Source organism: Erythrolamprus reginae, chromosome 10, assembly GCF_031021105.1.
Source record: "Erythrolamprus reginae isolate rEryReg1 chromosome 10, rEryReg1.hap1, whole genome shotgun sequence".
Taxonomy (NCBI): domain Eukaryota; kingdom Metazoa; phylum Chordata; class Lepidosauria; order Squamata; family Dipsadidae; genus Erythrolamprus; species Erythrolamprus reginae.
The window spans coordinates 47,216,115-47,234,838 of NC_091959.1; the positions used below are offsets into that span (position 1 = coordinate 47,216,115).

General features: G+C 44.8%; 1 protein-coding gene across 1 annotated transcript; it reads left to right on the top strand.

The window, feature by feature from the left end:
* Positions 1-609: 609 nt before the first annotated feature.
* On the top strand, positions 610-17,975 carry P2RX2 (purinergic receptor P2X 2). The gene is given in 13 exon segments (XM_070763155.1): positions 610-737; positions 1,948-2,083; positions 3,641-3,712; positions 6,490-6,556; positions 7,408-7,501; positions 10,606-10,686; positions 10,971-11,109; positions 12,818-12,948; positions 13,828-13,864; positions 14,617-14,748; positions 15,940-16,005; positions 16,085-16,162; positions 17,805-17,975. Coding segments are annotated over 13 exon segments (1,275 nt in total). The 3' UTR covers positions 17,919-17,975.
* The last annotated feature ends 749 nt before the right edge of the window (positions 17,976-18,724 follow it).

Below are 18,724 nucleotides of genomic sequence, written 5' to 3' on the forward strand. Positions count from 1 at the left end.
AATAAATATCCTTTTATTTTTATTCATACCCGTTTCAGGAATTCAAATAATGTTCATACTTATATGTATTATCTAATATGTGCTTGGAGAAGGAGGAAGAGAGGGAGGAGGACTGTTGGGTCCTTGGTGTTCTCTGAGCTTGCTTCTGTTCTTTAAGACATAACACCATCCCACCCCCTCGCCCTGATGCTGTTCCCAAGTCCGGCTAATGAAACGTCTTCAAGAAACCAAGCAAGCTCAGAGACACCCCTCTCCCCCCGAAAAATTGTGAAGGACCAGAGCTGGACAAGAGGACGTAGTGCTCTAGGGTGGCACCAGAGGGCGCTCCTGCCCCACGGGCGAACTCCGTCTTCCTTCTGGCGCATCTGCCGGAGACAAAGGATTCTCCGGCACCTGTCAATCCTGCAGCCTTCTCTTGGGCGGGGCAAAGTGAAGAGTTGGGGATGTGTATTCTCTCTCCCTCTCTCTGTGGGAAGCCACAGCCTGGCACAACTCTGCAAACCATCCGTTGGGATGAGACCCCTTCGCCCTTAAAGGCCTCAAGAACCGGCCACGGGTTCGAGTCCATCCGCCTGCTCACTTATTCCAGCAAAAAAAGAAGGGATGACGATGGGTTTTTGGAAGGTCTGCCGGGACTTTTGGAGTTACGAGACCCCCAAAGTGATGGTGGTGAAGAACCCTCACCTGGGCATCATTTACCGGCTGGTCCAGCTTCTCATCCTGGTTTATTTCATCTGGTAAGTGCTGTCCACCATACAGGGAGGGAGGGAGGGAGAGAGAGAAAGAGAGAGGGGAGGAGAGAAAGACAGAGAAAGAATGAGAGAGGAAGAGAGGGAGAGGAAGACAGAGAAAGAGAGAAAGAGAGAAAGAGAGGAAAGAGAAAGAGAGGAAGAAACAAAGAGAAAAAGGGAAAGAAAGAAATCAAAAGAGAAATAGGGGGAAGAGAAAGAGAGGAAGAGAGAAACAAAGAGAAAGAAAGAGGGGAAGAGAGAGAGTAAGAGAGGGGGAGAAAGAGAGAGAGAGAGAGAGAGAAAGATGGTGGCAGGGTATCAAAAGATGCTTTGGGGCAGATATTTATTTATTTTAGTCATGTATGTATTGGTGGTATACAAACTTAGATATAACAATGTTTATAGTACATGATGCTAGTAAGAGAGAAACATGAGGACAGGGGACGGAAGGCACGCTGGTGCACTTATGCACGCCCCTTACTGACCTCTTAGGAATCAGGAGAGGTCAACAGCGGATAGTCTAAGAGTAAAGTTTTGGGGGTGAGGTGATGATACTACAGAGTCTGGTAGTCAGTTCCATCCATCAACTACTTGGTAACTAAAGTTGTATTTCCCGCAGTCGAGTTTGGAGTGGTTGACTTTAGGTTTGTATCTGTTGTGCTCGTGTGTTGTTGTGGTTGGAGCTGAAGTAGTCGTCGGCAGGAAGGACGTTGTAGCAGATGATTTTATGGGCTGTGCTTGGGCCGTGTTGAAGGCAACGTAGTTCTAAGCTTCCTAAACCTAAGATTGTAAGTCTTGTTGTTTAGGGCAGTGTCTTCCAACCGTGGCAACTTGAAGACATCTGGACTTCAACTCCCAGAATTCTCGCAGTTGAAGTCCAAATATATTCAACTTGCCAAGATTGGGAAACACTGGTGTAAGGTATTCTGTTGCGCGTGGAGGATATTGTGGTGTGTAGTTTGACCCAGGCATGTTAAGGAGCTTTAGCCCAGGAAACACACGGGAATATATTTGTGTGTGTGTGTGTCTATTTATTTAATATTGCATATTGATATTACAATATTACATCCAGCCCATTGTGAGGAAAGAAGAAATATTTCTTCCTAAAAGCAAAACAATCTAGAAGTGGAATAAGTTGAATTAAGTTAAATTTTCTGCTTCAAGACTGGTCAAGGAATTGTTCAGGTGCCTGGTTTTTTTTATTTTTGCCAAACAGGTATGTCTTTAGCAACCAGAAGGGCTACCAGGCGTGGGATTCTGGTCCAGAGAGCTCCGTCATTACCAAAGTGAAGGGGGTCACCTTCTCGCACAGCAGAGTGTGGGATGTGGAGGAATATGTGAAGCCCCCAGAGGTGAGGAACACCCCCCCCCCAGAGCAGTTATTCCAAGTGGTCAAAGGAGGAGCATTTGGGGTGAGGGCTCAGCCACCTTTCACTTTGATGGAAATACAATCCTGGGTTGTTAAACAGAGGCAGAGAATCAAAATTATATGAAGTATTAGTACTGCTTTGTAAAGCCTTAGAAAGACCACACCTTCCTTCCCCCCCTTTCCCTCTTCTCTCTAATCCTTCCTTCCTTCTTTCCCTCCCTTCTTCCTTCCCTCTTTCCACCTCTAATCCTTCCTTCCTTTCCTGCCCTTTTCTAATCCTTCCTTCCCTGTTCCTTTCTTCCCTCCCTTCCCCTCTCTAATCCTTCCTTCTTTCCCTCCCTTCTTCCTTCCCTCATTCCACCTCTAATCCTTCCTTCCTTCCTTTCCTGCCCTTTTCTAATCCTTCCTTCCCTGTTCCTTTCTTCCCTCCCTTCCCCTCTCTAATCCTCACTTCCTTCCCTCTTTCTTCCTCTTTCATCCTTCCTTTCTTCCCTGCCCACTTTTTCTAATCCTTTCTTCCTTCCCTCTTCCTCTCTAATCCTCTTCCTTCTTTCCCTCCCTCCTTCTTCCTCTCTAATCCTTCCTTCTTTCCCTCCCTTCTTCCTTCCCTCATTCCACCTCTAATCCTTCATTCCTTTCTTCCCTGCCCTTTTCAAATCTTTCCCTGTTCCTTTCTTCCCTCCCTTCCCCTCTCTAATCCTTCCTTCTTTCCCTCCCTTCTTCCTTCCCTCATTCCACCTCTAATCCTTCCTTCCTTTCTTCCCTGCCCTTTTCTAATCCTTCGTTCCCTGTTCCTTTCTTCCCTCCCTTCCCCTCTCTAATCCTTCCTTCCTTCTCTCCCTCCTTCTTCCTCTTTCATCCTTCCTTTCTTCCCTGCCAACGTTTCTAATCCTTCCTCCCTTCCCTCTTCCTCTCTAATCCTCTTCCTTCTTTCCCTCCCTTCTTCCTTCCCTCATTCCACCTCTAATCCTTCCTTCCTTTCTTCCCTGCCCTTTTCTAATCCTTCCTTCCCTGTTCCTTTCTTCCCTCCCTTCCCCTCTCTAATCCTTCCTTTCTCCCCCCCACTCTTCCCTAATCCTTCCTTCCCTGTTCCATTCTTCCCTCCCTTCCCCTATCTAATCCTTCATTCTTTTCTTCCTTCCTTTCTCTAATCCTTTCCTTCCTGGTTCCTTTCTTCCCTCCCTCCTCCTCTCTAATCCTTCCTTCCTTCCTTCTTTCCCTCCCTCCTTCTTCCTCTCCAATGCTTCCTTCTTTCCCTCCCTTCTTCCTTTCCTCATTCCACCTCTAATCCTTCCTTCCTTCCTTCCTTCCTTCCTCTCTCCCTAACTTGGATCTATGACTGCAATAAAGATATGATATCAGCAGATATCTGAAAGAAACCTTTGGGAGGTTGATGAGCTTTTAAATATACTGTATATATATATATATCTGCCGATGGCTGCGTCAGGTGAGCTTTCCCCCCGATCCATCTCACAGCTCCTGCTGGGGGGCAAAATGTGGTTTGGGGCAGCTGCCTTCACGGACTCTCCTCTCCCCGTAGGGAGGCAGTGTCTTCAGCATCATCACCCGAGTGGAAGTGACCCCTTCGCAGACCCAAAAGGCCTGTCCGGAGGTAGGAAACTAGGCGCATGGGTTGAGCTTGGACAAGCTCTACCTAATTCCATTGCGTTTTGCCATTGGGTGTCCCCAGCTGTGCATCAGAGGGGGTTTTTCAGTCAAGTTTATTATACTCTTGGTAAAATGATGTTTCTTTTTGGGAGGGGGGATTCTCCAACTGGACGGTGGACTGTCTGGCATCTTTTATTATTATTATTTATTATTATTATTTATTGGATTTGTATGCCGCCCCTCTCCGCAGACTCGGGGCGGCTAACAACAGTGGTAAAACAACACGAACAATCCAATTAATAAAAACAACTAAAAAACCCTTATTATAAAAAACCAAACACACACACAAACATACCATGCATAACTTGTAATGGCCTAGGGGGAAAGAATAACTTAACTCCCCCATGCCTGGCGACAAAGGTGGGTCTTAAGTAATTTGCGAAAGACAAGGAGGGTGGGGGCCGTTCTGATCTCTGGGGGGAGTTAGTTCCAGAGGGCTGGGGCCGCCACAGAGAAGGCTCTTCCCCTGGGGCCCGCCAAACGACATTGTTTGGTCGACGGGACCCGGAGAAGGCCAACTCTGTGGGACCTTATCGGCCGCTGGGATTTGTGCGGTAGAACATTTTTTTTTAAAAAAAAAGTTTATTTTTTCTCTGCAATTTCCATATATACTGTATTTTTCGGAGCATATGATACACCTTTTCTCCCCTAAAAGAAGGTGGAAATGTTGGTGCGTCTTATACACTGAATTCAACCATTTTTGCTGTCCGGAAGAGGGCCCCCCCTGCAGAGAGCTCCTGGGTGCTGAAGAATGGCAAAAATTCTCCTGTGAAAATGGGCAAAAAATGCCATTTTGCAGGGGAAAAATGCTCCTGCCGAAATTGGGTGGGCAAAGGGTCGGGGAAGCCTGCAGGGAGATCCTAAGTGCTGGCAAAAATGCCCCTATTTTTTGTGAAACACGGGCACAAAACGAGCCGGGTTTTGCCTTCTAATTGCCCCATCTAGCATGACTGGAGGAGGAATTCTAGGAGTTGAAGTCCATAACTTCAGATCGTGCAGAATGCAGCTGCGAGAGCAATTATGGGCTTCTCTAAGTATGCCCATATTACTCCAACACTCCGCAGTCTGCATTGGTTGCCGATCAGTTTCGGGTCACAATTCAAAGTGTTGGTTATGACCTATAAAGCCCTTCATGGCACCGGACCAGAATATCTCAGGGACCGCCTTCTGCTGCACGAATCCCAACGACCGGTTAGGTCCCACAGAGTTGGCGTTCTCCGAGTCCCGTCGACTAAACAATGTCATCTGGCGGGACCCAGGGGAAGAGCCTTCTCTGTGGGGGCCCCGACCCTCTGGAACCAGCTCCCCCCTGAGATTAGGATTGCCCCCACCCTCCCGGCCTTTCGTAAACTCCTTAAGACCCACCTCTGCCGTCAGGCATGGGGGAACTAAAACACCTCCCCCTTGCCCATGTTGTGTTGTTGATTGATTGACTGTGTGCCTGTTTTTTATATATATTGGGATTGTTTTAGGAAATTACTAATTTTAAATTGTAATTAGATTGGTGGGCATTGGATTTTTATTATGTACTGTTTTTTATTATTATTGTGATCCGCCCCGAGTTTGCGGAGAGGGGGGGCATATAAATCCAATAAATCTAATCTAATCTAAATCTGTCAAGTTGGAAAGTAGGCCTGTTTTTCAACCTCCCCAGGCTCCAGAGGCTTCCCGGGAGCCTGGGGAGGACAAAAACACCTCCCACCCAGTGTTCCCTCTAATTTATTTGGGGGGGTGGGCGGAAAAGTATAGTGTCTGAGCGGCAGTCCCTTCGGGACTGGGCGGCACAGAAATAATAAATAAATAAATAAATAAATAAATAAACAAACAAACAAATAAAAAAGCCCACCCTGTTTTGCCTCAGAGAATTTCAAAATAAAATACTGTACTGTGTGTCTATAACAGTGAGCTCATAATAGGGCAACTCTATCAATATCAAAATGCCACTTAAATAGTTGAGCTAGTTTCAAACTAGATTTTGATTTTCTTTCTCTCTTCCTTACTCCCATTCTTTTTCTTTTCCTTCCTCTCTTTTTTCTATCTGTTTCTCTCTCTTCCTCTCTCTCTCCTTCCCTCTCACTCTTTCCCTCTCGGCTTCTGGGCAGGTTTGGAAAACTCTGAGTTGATGATGATTTGTAAGTGAGCGATTGCTCACTGCTCAGCTTAGAGGGAACTATGCTCCCACCATTTCATTTTATTTGATTTTATTGGATTTGTATGCCGCCCCTCTGTAGACTCGGGGCGGCTAACAACAGTAGTAAAACAGCATATAACAATCCAATATTAAAACAGTTAAAAACCCTTATTGTAAAACCAAACATACATACAGACATACCATGCATAAAATTGTAAAGGCCTAGGGGGAAAGAATATCTCAATTCCCCCATGCCTGGCGGCAGAAGTGGGTTTTAAGGAGCTTACGAAAGGCAAGGAGGGTAGGGGCAATTCTAATCTCTGGGGGGAGTTGGTTCCAGAGGGCTGGGGCCGCCACAGAGAAGGCTCTTCCCCTGGGTCCCACCAAGTGACATTGTTTAGTTGACAGGACCCGGAGAAGACCCACTGTGGGACCTAACTGGTTGCTGGGATTCCTGTTGGAGCTAACCTATGATAACACCTGCGGCACCTGTGCCTTAGGTTCACCATCGTTGTTCTAGGTGTATACTGCTGTTCTGTCTGGTGTCTTGAGTGACCGCTAACCCTTCTCCTCCATCTTCTCTTCTGCAGAACGTGAGAGCCTCCTGCGCTTCTGACCACGAATGTGCCAGGCAGGAAGTGGAGGTGCTGGGGAATGGTAAGTAAAGGTAACCTTGTCTCACGTCCAGGACATCCAGTAGCCAGCAGTTCCTCTGTCCTTTATGAGACAGCATAAAAGCAGAAGCAAATGGAAGATTTAATAATAATAATAATAACAACAGAGTTGGAAGGGACCTTGGAGGTCTTCTAGTCCAACCCCCTGCCTAGGCAGGAAACCCTACACTACTTCAGACAGATGGTGATCCAACATCTGTTTAAAAATTTCCAGTGTTGGGGCATTCACAACTTCTGGAGGCAAGTGATTAATTGTTCTGACTGTCAGGAAATTTCTCCCTAGTTCTAAGTTGCTTCTCTCCTTGTTTAGTTTCCACCCATTGCTTCTTGTTCTGCCCTCAGGTGCTTTGGAGAATAGATTGACTCCATCTTCTTTGTGGCAACCCCTGAGATATTGGAAGGCTGCTATCCTGTCTCCCCTGGTCCTTCTATTCATTCAACTAGCCATGCCCAGTTCCTGCAACTTTTCTTCGTATATTTTAGCCTCCTATGACACAAATTACTTTGGCCACCTGTGTTGACTTCTCCTCTGCTTTTTCTTTCTTTCTTTCTTTCCTTCCTTGTGGCAACCCCTGAAATATTGGAAGAGACTGCTGCTATCATGCGTCCCCTGATCCTTTTTTCCTTCCTTCCTTCCAGAAACCCCTGAGATACTGGAAGGCTGCTATCCTGTCTCCCCGGTCCTTCTCTTCATTCAACTAGCCATGCCCAGTTCTTGCAACCGTTCTTCATATGTTTTAGCCTCCAGTCCCCTAATCCTCTTTGTCGCTCTTCTCCCCACTTTTTCTACAGTTTCAACATCCTTTTTGCTCTTTTGTTGTCATTGTTCTGCAGGACTGAAGACGGGGCGTTGCATCCCCTACAACAATACCAAGAAGACCTGCCAAGTGATGGCTTGGTGTCCCGTGGAGAACGGAGAAACCTTCAGGTAAACAAGAGACATGGAGAGAAGCTGCTCTCCGGGCCCAGATCTGTGTCTTTAGCTGGAGTTAGGAACTGGCACACCAAACTAGGTTTTATTTTAACTAGGTTTGGTGAGACGCAATAGTCTGGCTCATGTTTCTGTAGGGGGTTGTAATCTTTGGCTTGCACACCGCCATGGCTGGATGATGTACTCAGATCGAAAGAAATATGAGTCTCGGTCGATCCCTGGATTGGTTCAGAATGGATAAAATAGAAGATGGACGGCAGAAAAAGACCTCCTGGTCCATCTAGTCTGCCCTTATACTATTTCCTGTATTTTATCTTACAATGGATATATGTTTATCCCAGGCATGTTTAAATTCAGTGACTGTGGATTGACCAACCACGTCTGCTGGAAGTTTGTTCCAAGGATCTACTACTCTTTCAGTCAAATAATATTTTCTCACGTTGCTTTTGATCTTTCCCCCAACTAACTTCAGATTGTGTCCCCTTGTTCTTGTGTTCACTTTCCTATTAAAAACACTTCCCTTATTTAACCCTTTAACATATTTAAATGTTTCAATCATGTCCCCCCTTTTCCTTCTGTCCTCCAGACTCTACAGACTGAGTTCATGAAGTCTTTCCTGATAAGTTTTATGCTTGAGACCTTCCACCATTTTTGTAGCCTGTCTTTGGACACGTTCAGTTTGATCCATCTCTTTTTGTAGGTGAGGTCTCCAGAACTGAACACAGTATTATTCCAAATGTGGTCTCACCAGCGCTCTATATAAGGGGATCACAATCTCCTTCTTCCTGCTTGTTATACCTCTAGCTATGCAGCCAAGCATCCTACTTGCTTTCCCTACTGCCCGACCACACCGCTCACCCATGCGACGGCGTTCCTCGCAAGCCGATGGATATTCGACAAACTCGAAGGATTTTTATCCATTTTCATCTGCTCCAGTTAACCAAGAGAGCCAAAAGGGACCTTGGCCATGGATTAATTGGCCTTGTCCAATATATCTATCTACATCTATATCGGTATCTATACCTACATACACACACATTTTCCACCCTAAAAGAGGTGGAAATGTTGGTGCGTCTTACACACCAAATACAGGGCCTCCTGGAGCCCCATCTTTGCATCCTATTTTTGCAAAAAAACAGGGTACACAGAAAATTTGGGGAGGCCTGCAATGATCCTGGGGGCTCGGAAGGATAAAAACTTTGTTTTCATACTTACCTCTTCAAAACCTTGGGGTGTCTTATACACCAGTGGGTCTTATAATCTGAAAAATATGGCACGTGTATGTGTATTATATAATGATATAAAATATAATTAATTCCTATCGCCCATCTCCACCCACTTTTGACTGCATGACTGTAACTTTGTGGTTTGTGTCTTTGCTATTTATATTGACTGTTTCCTAGTATGATTTGTTTGGTTATTTGTACCCAGGCTATGATTAAGTGTCGTACCTCCTGATTCTTGATAAATGTATGCACTGAAAGCATAGAAACCTAGAAGATTGATGGCAAAAAAAGACCTCCTGGTCCATCTCGTCTGCCCTTATACTCTTTCCTGTATTTTATCTTAGGATGGATCTAGATTTATCCCAGGCATGTTTCAATTCAGTGACTGTGGATTGACCAACCACGTCTGCTGGAAGTTTGTTCCAAGCATCTACTCCTCTATCGGTCAAATAATATTTTCTCATGCTGCTTTTGATCTTTCCCACAACTAACTTCAGATTGTGTCCCCTTGTTCTTGTGTTCACTTTCCTGTTAAAAACTCTTCCCTCCTGGACCTTATTTAACCCTTTAACATATTTAAATGTGTCGATCGTGTCCCCCCTTTTCCTTCTGTCCTCCAGACTAGACAGATGGAGTTCATGAAGTCTTTCCTGATACGTTTTATGCTTAAGACCTTCCACCATTCTTGTAGCCCGTCTTTGGACCCGTTCGATTTGATCCATATATTTTTGTAGGTGAAGTCTCCAGAACTGAAACATCTGCACCAAAGACAAATTCCTTGTGTGTCCAATCACATTCGGCCAATAAAGAATTCTATTCTATTCTTCATTCCAATATTCTATTCCATTCTAGTCTATTTTCTCTATTCCATTCCGTTCTATTCTTGTCTATTCTAGTCTAGGCTATTTTCTCTATTCTACCCTATTCTTCATTCCAATATTCTATTCTGTTCTAGTCTTATTTTTTCTATTCTATTCTATTCTATTCTACTCTGTTCTGTTCCATTCCATTCCACTCTACTCTGTGTTGTGGTTAGCTCTGGCCCAGCTCCTGCCCCAAGGACTGAGGATGTGGGGGAGACGTCCACATGCTGCAGGCCTGTTTTGCCCCCGGTGGAATCTGCTGATGAAGGCTCCTCTGACCAAGAAGACATGAGTGACAGGGAGGAGGAGAGTGTGGCAGACAGCTCAGAAGGAGATCAATTATTTAGCTCCTCCTTGGATTCAGAACAAGAGTTAATGATACAGCCACACATGCGGAGAGCGATGCATAGGCAGCAACAACTGAGAGATTATTATCAAAGAAAATGAGGCCACCTGTGGTTGGGTGGGGCTGTGGTCATTAGTGAGGCTGCTATAAATAGCAGCCTGTGGGTTTGGCCATTGTGGAGGATTATCTGATCCTTGTGTTTCGTGACTGCTTTACTGACTTCGACCTTGGTGTGCTGATTTTTCCCCGCTTTGAAACTAAACCAGAGCCAAGTGTGTTTCACTTTGTGAAAGAAGAAGGACTGTGAATTGCCTCACAGCTGCAAGCTAAGTATCACAGAACTGATCAGGGACTTGTACAAATCACCAGTTTGTTTGGAGACGAGGGCTCTTTGCTCTACCAAATGAGGGCTTGGTTTAAGGGAATTTTCATTATAAAGAACATTGTTTTGAATTTTCAAACCTGTGTGTGTCTGAAATTTGTACCTGTGAATTTTTGGGAGGATTCTACCAGAGAGCCCAACAGAACACTCTGTCTGGTTGTAATCACTGTAGCGAGTTAGGAAGGAAATAATTTTTACACTTGGACTTCACCAACCCAGAAGAATGAAGATTTCTGGTCCTTGCTAACTTTGCCTCTGTCTTAATATTTGTTTTTACTTCCTAGTGAAAGTTTGGCAACGATGGCTCCCGAGTTCACCATCCTGATCAAGAACAGCATCCACTTCCCTCGATTTCATTTTTCCAAGTAAGGGCCCAGCGAGCGGTCACTTCAACGTGATTGATTGAATCAATTAGAAGGAAGGGGGAAAAAATCAATGACACTGAGGACAATTAACCCGTGGAACAGCTTGCCACCAGAAGTTGTGGGTGACCCATCACTAGAGACTTTTTAAAAAATAAAACGACTGGATAGCAATCTCTTTGATTAGATTTCTCCTGCTTGAGTAAGGGGCTGGACTACAAGACCTCCAAAGTTAGTTGTTGTTGTTTTTTCTGGCCAATCATCCTGGTTTGTCTTCTTTGCCCCAGAGAGAACATCAAGGACAACCGCGATGGCTACCTGGGCCACTGCACTTTCAACGAAACCACCCATCTTTACTGTCCCATCTTCAAATTGGGCTTTATCGTGGAACAGGCGGGCGAGAACTTTTCCCAACTGGCTGAGAAGGTAACCGTCTTATCTTGGCTACGGAGTTTGGTCTCATTGCTCTTGATAGGTTAGTGTTGTGAGTGGTTCTCGACCAACTCTGGGAATGATGGATTCTGAGGAGGATGAGCCAGGCCCATCTTGGTACCTTGGGCCAGTGGTCTTGCCCGCTGATGCAGAATGAGAGAGGGAGAAATAGAGCAGGATGAACCTGAAGGACCAGCGGAGGTGGCCAAGATGACAATGACAGGAGAGGAGGAGGAGGAAGATTATGAGCCTTTGTAAGATGACTAAGAAAAAGACAAGAATACTTGCATGGGAAAAAGAAGTAGTCTGTAGTTTGTTAACTCTAGGGAATTGTGGACCACTCCTTATATGTATTTAAAGTTTGGTTTTACAATAAGGGTTTTTTAGTTGTTTTAGTATTGGATTTATATGATGTTTTTTTATTACTGTTGTTAGCCGCCCCGAGTCTACGGAGAGAGGCGGCATACAAATCCAATAAATAAATAAATAAAATAAAGGAGGCCGATGAGAAATTCAGGGCGGACTTTCAATGTTTTGTAATGGAGTCAGTTGATGTTTGAGGTTCCAGCCATATTACGCTAGCCAACTGTTGTTTCTCAGCTAAGATCCTTGGAGTAGAAGCGCCCTGTCTGCGGAGAGGCTGGAAAGCTGTAAGTCAATGGAACTGGAGACTCTTTATCTCATAAACGAATGCACAATTAGCTTTGATCTTCAGCAGCAGCTGGACTGATATCTTTTAACTCCTCTCACTGAGAAGCTGCCCAGATGAACTCTCATGCATGATTTTGGCTTGTATAAATGATGCTTTCTATATGAAAAGGTTGATTTGAAATATCAGCACGTGGATTCCTGGTGCACCAGTTGCGGCCCTATTTGGACAGGGAGTCATTGCTCACAGTCACTCATGCCCTCATCACCTCGAGGTTCGATTACTGCAACGCTCTCTACATGGGGCTACCTTTGAAAAGTGTTCGGAAACTTCAGATCGTGCAGAACGCAGCCGCGAGAGCCGTCGTGGGGCTTCCTAGATTCGCCCATGTTTCTTCAACACTCCGTGGCTTTCACTGGCTGCCGATCTGTTTCTGGTCACAATTCAAAGTGTTGGTCATGACCTTTAAAGCCCTATATGGCATTGGACCAGATTACCTCCGGAACCGCCTGCTACCGCACGAATCCCAGTGACTGATAAGGTCCCACAGAGTTGGCCTTCTCCGGGTCCCATCAACCAAACAATGTCGTTTGGCGGGCCCCAGGGGAAGAGCCTTCTCTGTGGCGGTCCTGGCCCTCTGGAATCAACTCCCCCCGGAGATTAGAACAGCCCCCACCCTCCCTGTCTTTCGTAAACTACTCAAGACTCATTTATGCCGCCAGGTATGGGGGAGTTGAGATATTCCTTCCCCCAAGGCCATTACAAGTTATGAATGGTATGTTTGTGTGTATGTTTGGTTTTATAATAAGGGTTTTTAGTTGTTTTATTAAATTTGATTGTTACATGCTGTTTTTATGATTGTTGTTAGCCGCCCCGAGTCTGCGGAGAGGGGCGGCATACAAATCCAATAAATAAATGAATGAATGAATGAATGAATAAATTCCATCTTTGTTTTCCATTTACGTAGGCCTGGGATAGAACAGTTAGGTAGGAACAGTTAGGTCCCTTCCAGTTCAATTCTGATTTTTTTTTAGCTCTGCTATTGTCCGGTAGGGTGGCGTGATCGGCGTGATCATTAACTGGAATTGCAATCTTGACCTGCCGGACTCCGAGTGCAACCCCAGGTACTCCTTCCGCAGGCTGGACCCCACGTGGACTCAGGTTTCTTCCGGCTACAACTACCGGTAATGCGCTTGCTGCTTTTTCTGGGGGTAGATTTATTGATTGATTTTGTCCATTGCACAATGAGAGTTACATTGGTTGTTTGGCGGGACCCAGGGGAAGAGCCTTCTCTGTGGCAGCCCCAGCCCTCTGGAACCAGCTCCCCCCAGATATCAGATTTGCCCCCACCCTCCTCGCCTTTCGTCAGCTTCTTAAAACCCACCTCTGCCGTCAGGCATAGGGGAATTGAGATATTTCTTCCCCCTAGGCCTATACAATTTATGCACGGTATATTTGTGTGTATGTTTGGTTTTTAATAAGGGTTTTTAGTTATTTTAAATATTAGATTTGTTATATGCTGTATTTATTATTGTTGTTAGCTGCCCCGAGTCTACGGAGAGGGGCGGCATACAAATCTAATAAATAAATTGGGTATACATATGGTAAATATATAATGAAGGTTATAGAGGATATACTCATAGTAAAAAATATCTAAGAAGGAATAGAAGAAATAGGAATAAAATATATCAGTGAAAGAATAGAATATAGGAAAGAAGAATGGTATAGGAGATATAGAAGAGCAATAGGACAGGGGACGGAAGGCACTTATGATACACACCCCTTACTGACCTCTTAGGGATCTGGATAGGTCAACCGTGGATAGTCTAAGGGTAAAGTGTTGGGGATTTGGGGATGACACTACAGAGTCCGGCAATGAGTTCCACGCTTCGACAACTCGGTTACTGAAGTCATATTTTTTACAGTCAAGTTTGGAGCGGTTAGAAACATAGAAGACTGACGGGAGAAAAAGACCTCATGGTCCATCTAGTCTGCCCTTATACTATTTCCTGTATTTTATCTTAGGATGGATATATGTTTATCCCAGGCATGTTTAGATTCAGTGACTCTGGATTTATCTACCACGTCTGCTGGAAGTTTGTTCCAAGGATCTACTACTCTTTCAGTAAAATAATATTTTCTCATGTTGCTTTTTATCTTTCCCCCAACTAACTTCAGATTGCACCCCCTTGTTCTTGGGTTCACTTTCCTATTAAAATCACTTCCCTCCTGGACCTTATTTAACCCTTTAACATATTTAAATGTTTCGATCCTGTCCCCCCTTTTCCTTCTGTTCTCCAGACTATACAGATTGAGTTCATTAATTAATATTAATATTAAGTTTGTATTAAGTTTAATATTAAGTTTAAATCTGTTGTTGTGAAGCTGAAGTAGTCGCTGACAGGCAGGACATTGCAGCATATGATCTTGTGGGCAATACTTAGATCTTGTTTAAGGTGTCTTAGTTCTAAACTTTCTAGGCCCAGGATTGAAAGTCTAGTCTCATAGGGTATTCTATTTCGAGTGGAGGAGTGAAGGGCTCTTCTGGTGAAGTATCTTTGGACATTTTCAAGGGTGTTGATGTCTGAGATGCGATATGGGTTCCAAACAGATGAGCTGTATTCGAGGATGGGTCTGGCGAAAGTTTTGTAAGCTCTGGTGAGTACTGAGAGATTGCCAGAGCAGAAGCTACGTAGGATTAGGTTTACAACTCTTGAAGGATTGTAAGAAGGGAAGTCTCAGGCCCTTTTGGGTTTCATCTTTGGTCAGCCAGCGTATGTAAGTGTCCAGGCTAGCTTCCTGCTTTGCTTCCCACCCTTCGTGACTGTTCTGGAGAATAGTTAAACAACCAGCCCTTGAAAACCAACAACTTCTGCTTTATTTAATTCTCCAGATTTGCAAAATATTATCAGGAGGGTGGAAGAAGCACACGCACCTTGATCAAAGCCTACGGGATCCGCATCGATGTCTTAGTGCACGGACAGGTAAGGGTCACGCCAAGTTTCTAGTCCCCACCCCGTCTCCTTTGAAACCAGTTTTATTTGCCCTGTAATTCTCAATTACTGTATATGTAATTGTATGGTGTAACTGTATGATAAATTGGATAGAAATGTATAATTATGTATGTTTATATGCATGGATATGTACATCAAAATTGTGTGTGTGTGTGTGTGTGAGTAAATAAAAATTATTTTTTAAAAATTGACAAGTCATTTCATGTCCGGGAACATCGAATTAAGTTTTTCTTCCAAATATGCATCGGATGTTAAAAGAATTTGTATGCATGTATGTATGTATATATGTGCGTGTGTAACATTTTTGCTGATAATGAAAAGGAAGGGAGACTAGTATAGATCTATTTCAAGCTTACTTTGCTGTCATCAGCTAGCCATACTCTTACCGGGATTTGAACCCCGGGTCCGCCTTCTGCCGCACGAATCCCAGCGACTAGTTAGGTCCCACAGAGTGGGCCTTCTCCGGGTCCCGTCAACTAAACAATGTCGTTTGGCAGGACCCAGGGGAAAAGCCTTCTCTGTGGTGGCCCCGCACCTCTTGAACCAGCTCCCCCCAGAGATTAGGATTGCCCCCACCTTCCTTGCCTTTTGTAAACTTTTTAAAACTCACCTCTGCTGTCAGGCATGGGGGAATTGAGACATCTCCCCCTGGCCTATATAATTTATGCATGGTATGTTTGTGTGTATGTCTGCTTTTTTAGAGACTTTTTAACATCAGATTTGTGATACATTGTTCGTATTATTGTTGTGAGCCGCCCCGAGTCTGCGGAGAGGGGCGACATACAAATTTAATAAATAAATAAATAAACAAACAAACAAACAAACCTGGGGCGTCTCTCTGTAGTCTATGTATGTGTGAGTTGTGTGTGTGTGTGTAACATATTTTTGCTGATAATGAAAAGGGAGACTAGTGTAGATCTATTTCAAGCTTATTTTGCTCTCATCAGCTAGCCATACCCTTACCGGGATTTGAACCTGGGGAACTTGATTTATGCATAAATATTTTGTAAAAACAGTGTATTTTCTCTGGGCATTTCATCTGACCAAATTAATAGTCATGGAGGGAATGGGCAGTTGGGACTTATGGGAACAGCGTCCATGCTGCCGAGCTCATGGCTAAATTGCTGAGGTCAATATTTCGTTGGGTCTCCCTTTCTTTAGGCTGGGAAATTTAGCCTTATTCCCACCATCATCAACCTGGCTACAGCCCTCACGTCCATCGGAGTGGTGAGTAGCCACCCCTGGGGGGTCCATGCACTGTTCTTTTCATGTACGTAGCATCTCTGCCCCACCCTTCCTTTCGCAGGTGTCTTTCCTCTGTGACTGGATATTGCTGACTTTCATGAATAAGAACAAGGTGTACAGCGCCCGAAAGTTTGACCAGGTACGGTGGTGGCCACAGCATATCAGAATAGAATAGAATAGAGTAGAATGGAATGAATAATTATATTTTTTTGAATGTGTGTGACTGCATAGTTAGGGGTTTTATTATGTTATTAATGTCTTTTTTAAATGGATTTAATATTTTATTATTAGATTTGTAATGTATTGTATTACGACTATGCTGTGAGCTGCCCCGAGTCTTCGGAGAGGGGCGGCATACAAATCTAATAAACTATAACTCTAATAAACTAAACTATATTTATTGGGTACAGCGGTACCTCTACCTACGAACGCCTCTACTTACGAACTTTTCTAGATAAGACAAGAATTTTTTTTGCCTCTTCTCAAGAACCATTTCCCACTTACAAACCCGAGCCTCCGAAACTGTAACCGGAAAAGGCAGGGAGAAGCCTCCGTGTGGCCTCTCGCTGAATCTCCTGGGAGGAAACAGGGCCGGAAAAGGCGAGGAGAAGCCTCCATGGAGCCTCTTTAGGAATGTCCTGGGAGGAAACAGGGCAGGAAAAGGAGGGGAGAAGCCTCCGTGGGGCCTCTCTAGGAATCTCCTGGGAGGAAACCTGGCCGGAAAAGGCAGGGAGAAGCCTCCGTGGAGCCTCTTTAGGAATGTCGTGGGAGGAAACAGGGCCGGAAAAGGCGGGGAGAAGCTTCCATGGGGCCTCTCTAGGAATCTCCTGGGAGGAAACCTGGCCGGAAAAGGCGGGGAGAAGCCTCCGTGGGGCCTCTCTGGGAATCCCCTGGGAGGAAACAGGGCCAGAAAAGGCGGGGAGAAGCCTCCGTGGGGCCTCTCTGGGAATCCCCTGGAAGGAAACAGGGCCGGAAAAGGCGGGGAGAAGCCTCCGTGGGGCCTCTCTAGGAATCTCCTGGGAGGAAACAGGGCCAGAAAAGGGGAGAAGCCTCCGTGGGGCCTCTCTAGTGGAAATCCAACAGAATACTGGAAGAAGGAATAGTAATCAAAAAGGTGATGAATTGTGCAGAGATGGACAGGCTGTCAAAGAAGCTAGAAGGGAAAGAAGACTCAGAATATTATAAGATACGGGGAAAATTTTTTATAATTGGCTAGAGGAAAGAAAGGATAAAAGAAATTACGTAGAAAGATAATTCAAGAAATTAATAGATGACATTCAAAGATAAATATGCAAATATGAAAATTTCTCTCCCCCCATAACATCTGGCCCTTTGTGGGGGACAAGGGACTGTTTTAAAGGGGTCGCCTAAGGCCATGGGGAAAAGACAAATTTCCCAGGGTACAGTACTAGGAACTAAATCTTCTATTCTGGTGCCTTGGAACATATTTTTACAATCCGACCAATCAGGCGTTTACAGTGGGGCTGTCCTCCTGACCTTCCCGCCAATCAGCTTAAAGTTCCGTTGGGAGAATGGGCACTAGGCTTATGGCTGGGGGTCACCACAACACGAGGGGCTGTATTACGGGGTCGCGGCATTAGAAAAGTTGAGAACGGCTGTGTTAGAGCATCCGCGGCTTCCGCCGATGGTTCGGCCTGCCAGGAAATTTCTCCTTAGTCCCAAGGTTGGGTCTCTTTCCTCGCCACGCGAGAGAATCGTTTGCAAAAGCCATCGGTGATACAACCAGATTCTCACTGGTTTTTCTCTTTCTCTCTGGCCAGGTATCCAAGAATCCCGAGGCCTCTGCAAAAACTGGATCCAAGGCCACCAATTTTGGGCCCCAAGCTTTCTCCTTGGAAGAACTCAAAGACCCCCAGCGCCCACTGAAGACCTAGGCTCGTATTTGGACGTCCAATCTGCCTGGTTTTATACACTGCTCAAAAAAAATAAATAAATAAAGGGAACAGTCAAAGGATCTGAATGAATGAAATATTCTCATTGAATACTTTGTTGTGTACAAAGTTGAATGTGCTGACAAAAAAATGTGAAATTGATTTGTCCATCAGTGTTGCTTCCTAAGTGGACAGTTGGATTTCACAGATGTGGTCCGTGAGAAAAATTTTGACGGTCCGCGGAAACATTATTTGTATGTTTTTATATTGCAGTAAATACTATTTATGGTGTTGTTTTTTTTTAAAAAAAATCCTATTTAGTGGTCCACGGGATTTAAAATTATGAATTTAGCGGTGCCTGAGGTCCGAAAGGTTGGTGACTGCTGCTATGGGGAACATCAAGACCCCCCCCTCCTCTTTGTAGCAGCCTCTCAAGCATTGGAAATACCATGCCACTACTGGTCTTTCTCCTCATTATGCTAGACCCACGATGGTGAAACTATGGCACGCTTGCAACAGGTGGCACGTGAAGCCATATCTGCCGGCACGCGAGCCTTTAGCAATAGCATTTAGAAGCATAAAAACATAGAAGATTGATGGCAGAAAAAGACCTCCTATTAAAAACTCTTCCCTCCTGAACCTCATTTAACCCTTTAACATATTTAAATGTTTCAATCGTGTCCCCCCTTTTCCTCTCTAAGCGGTTTACAGAATTGGCCTCTTGCCCCCCAACCATCTGGGTCCTCATTTGACCCGCCTCGGATGAAAACAAGGAAGGAAGCAAGCAAGGAAGGAAAAAAGGAAGCAAG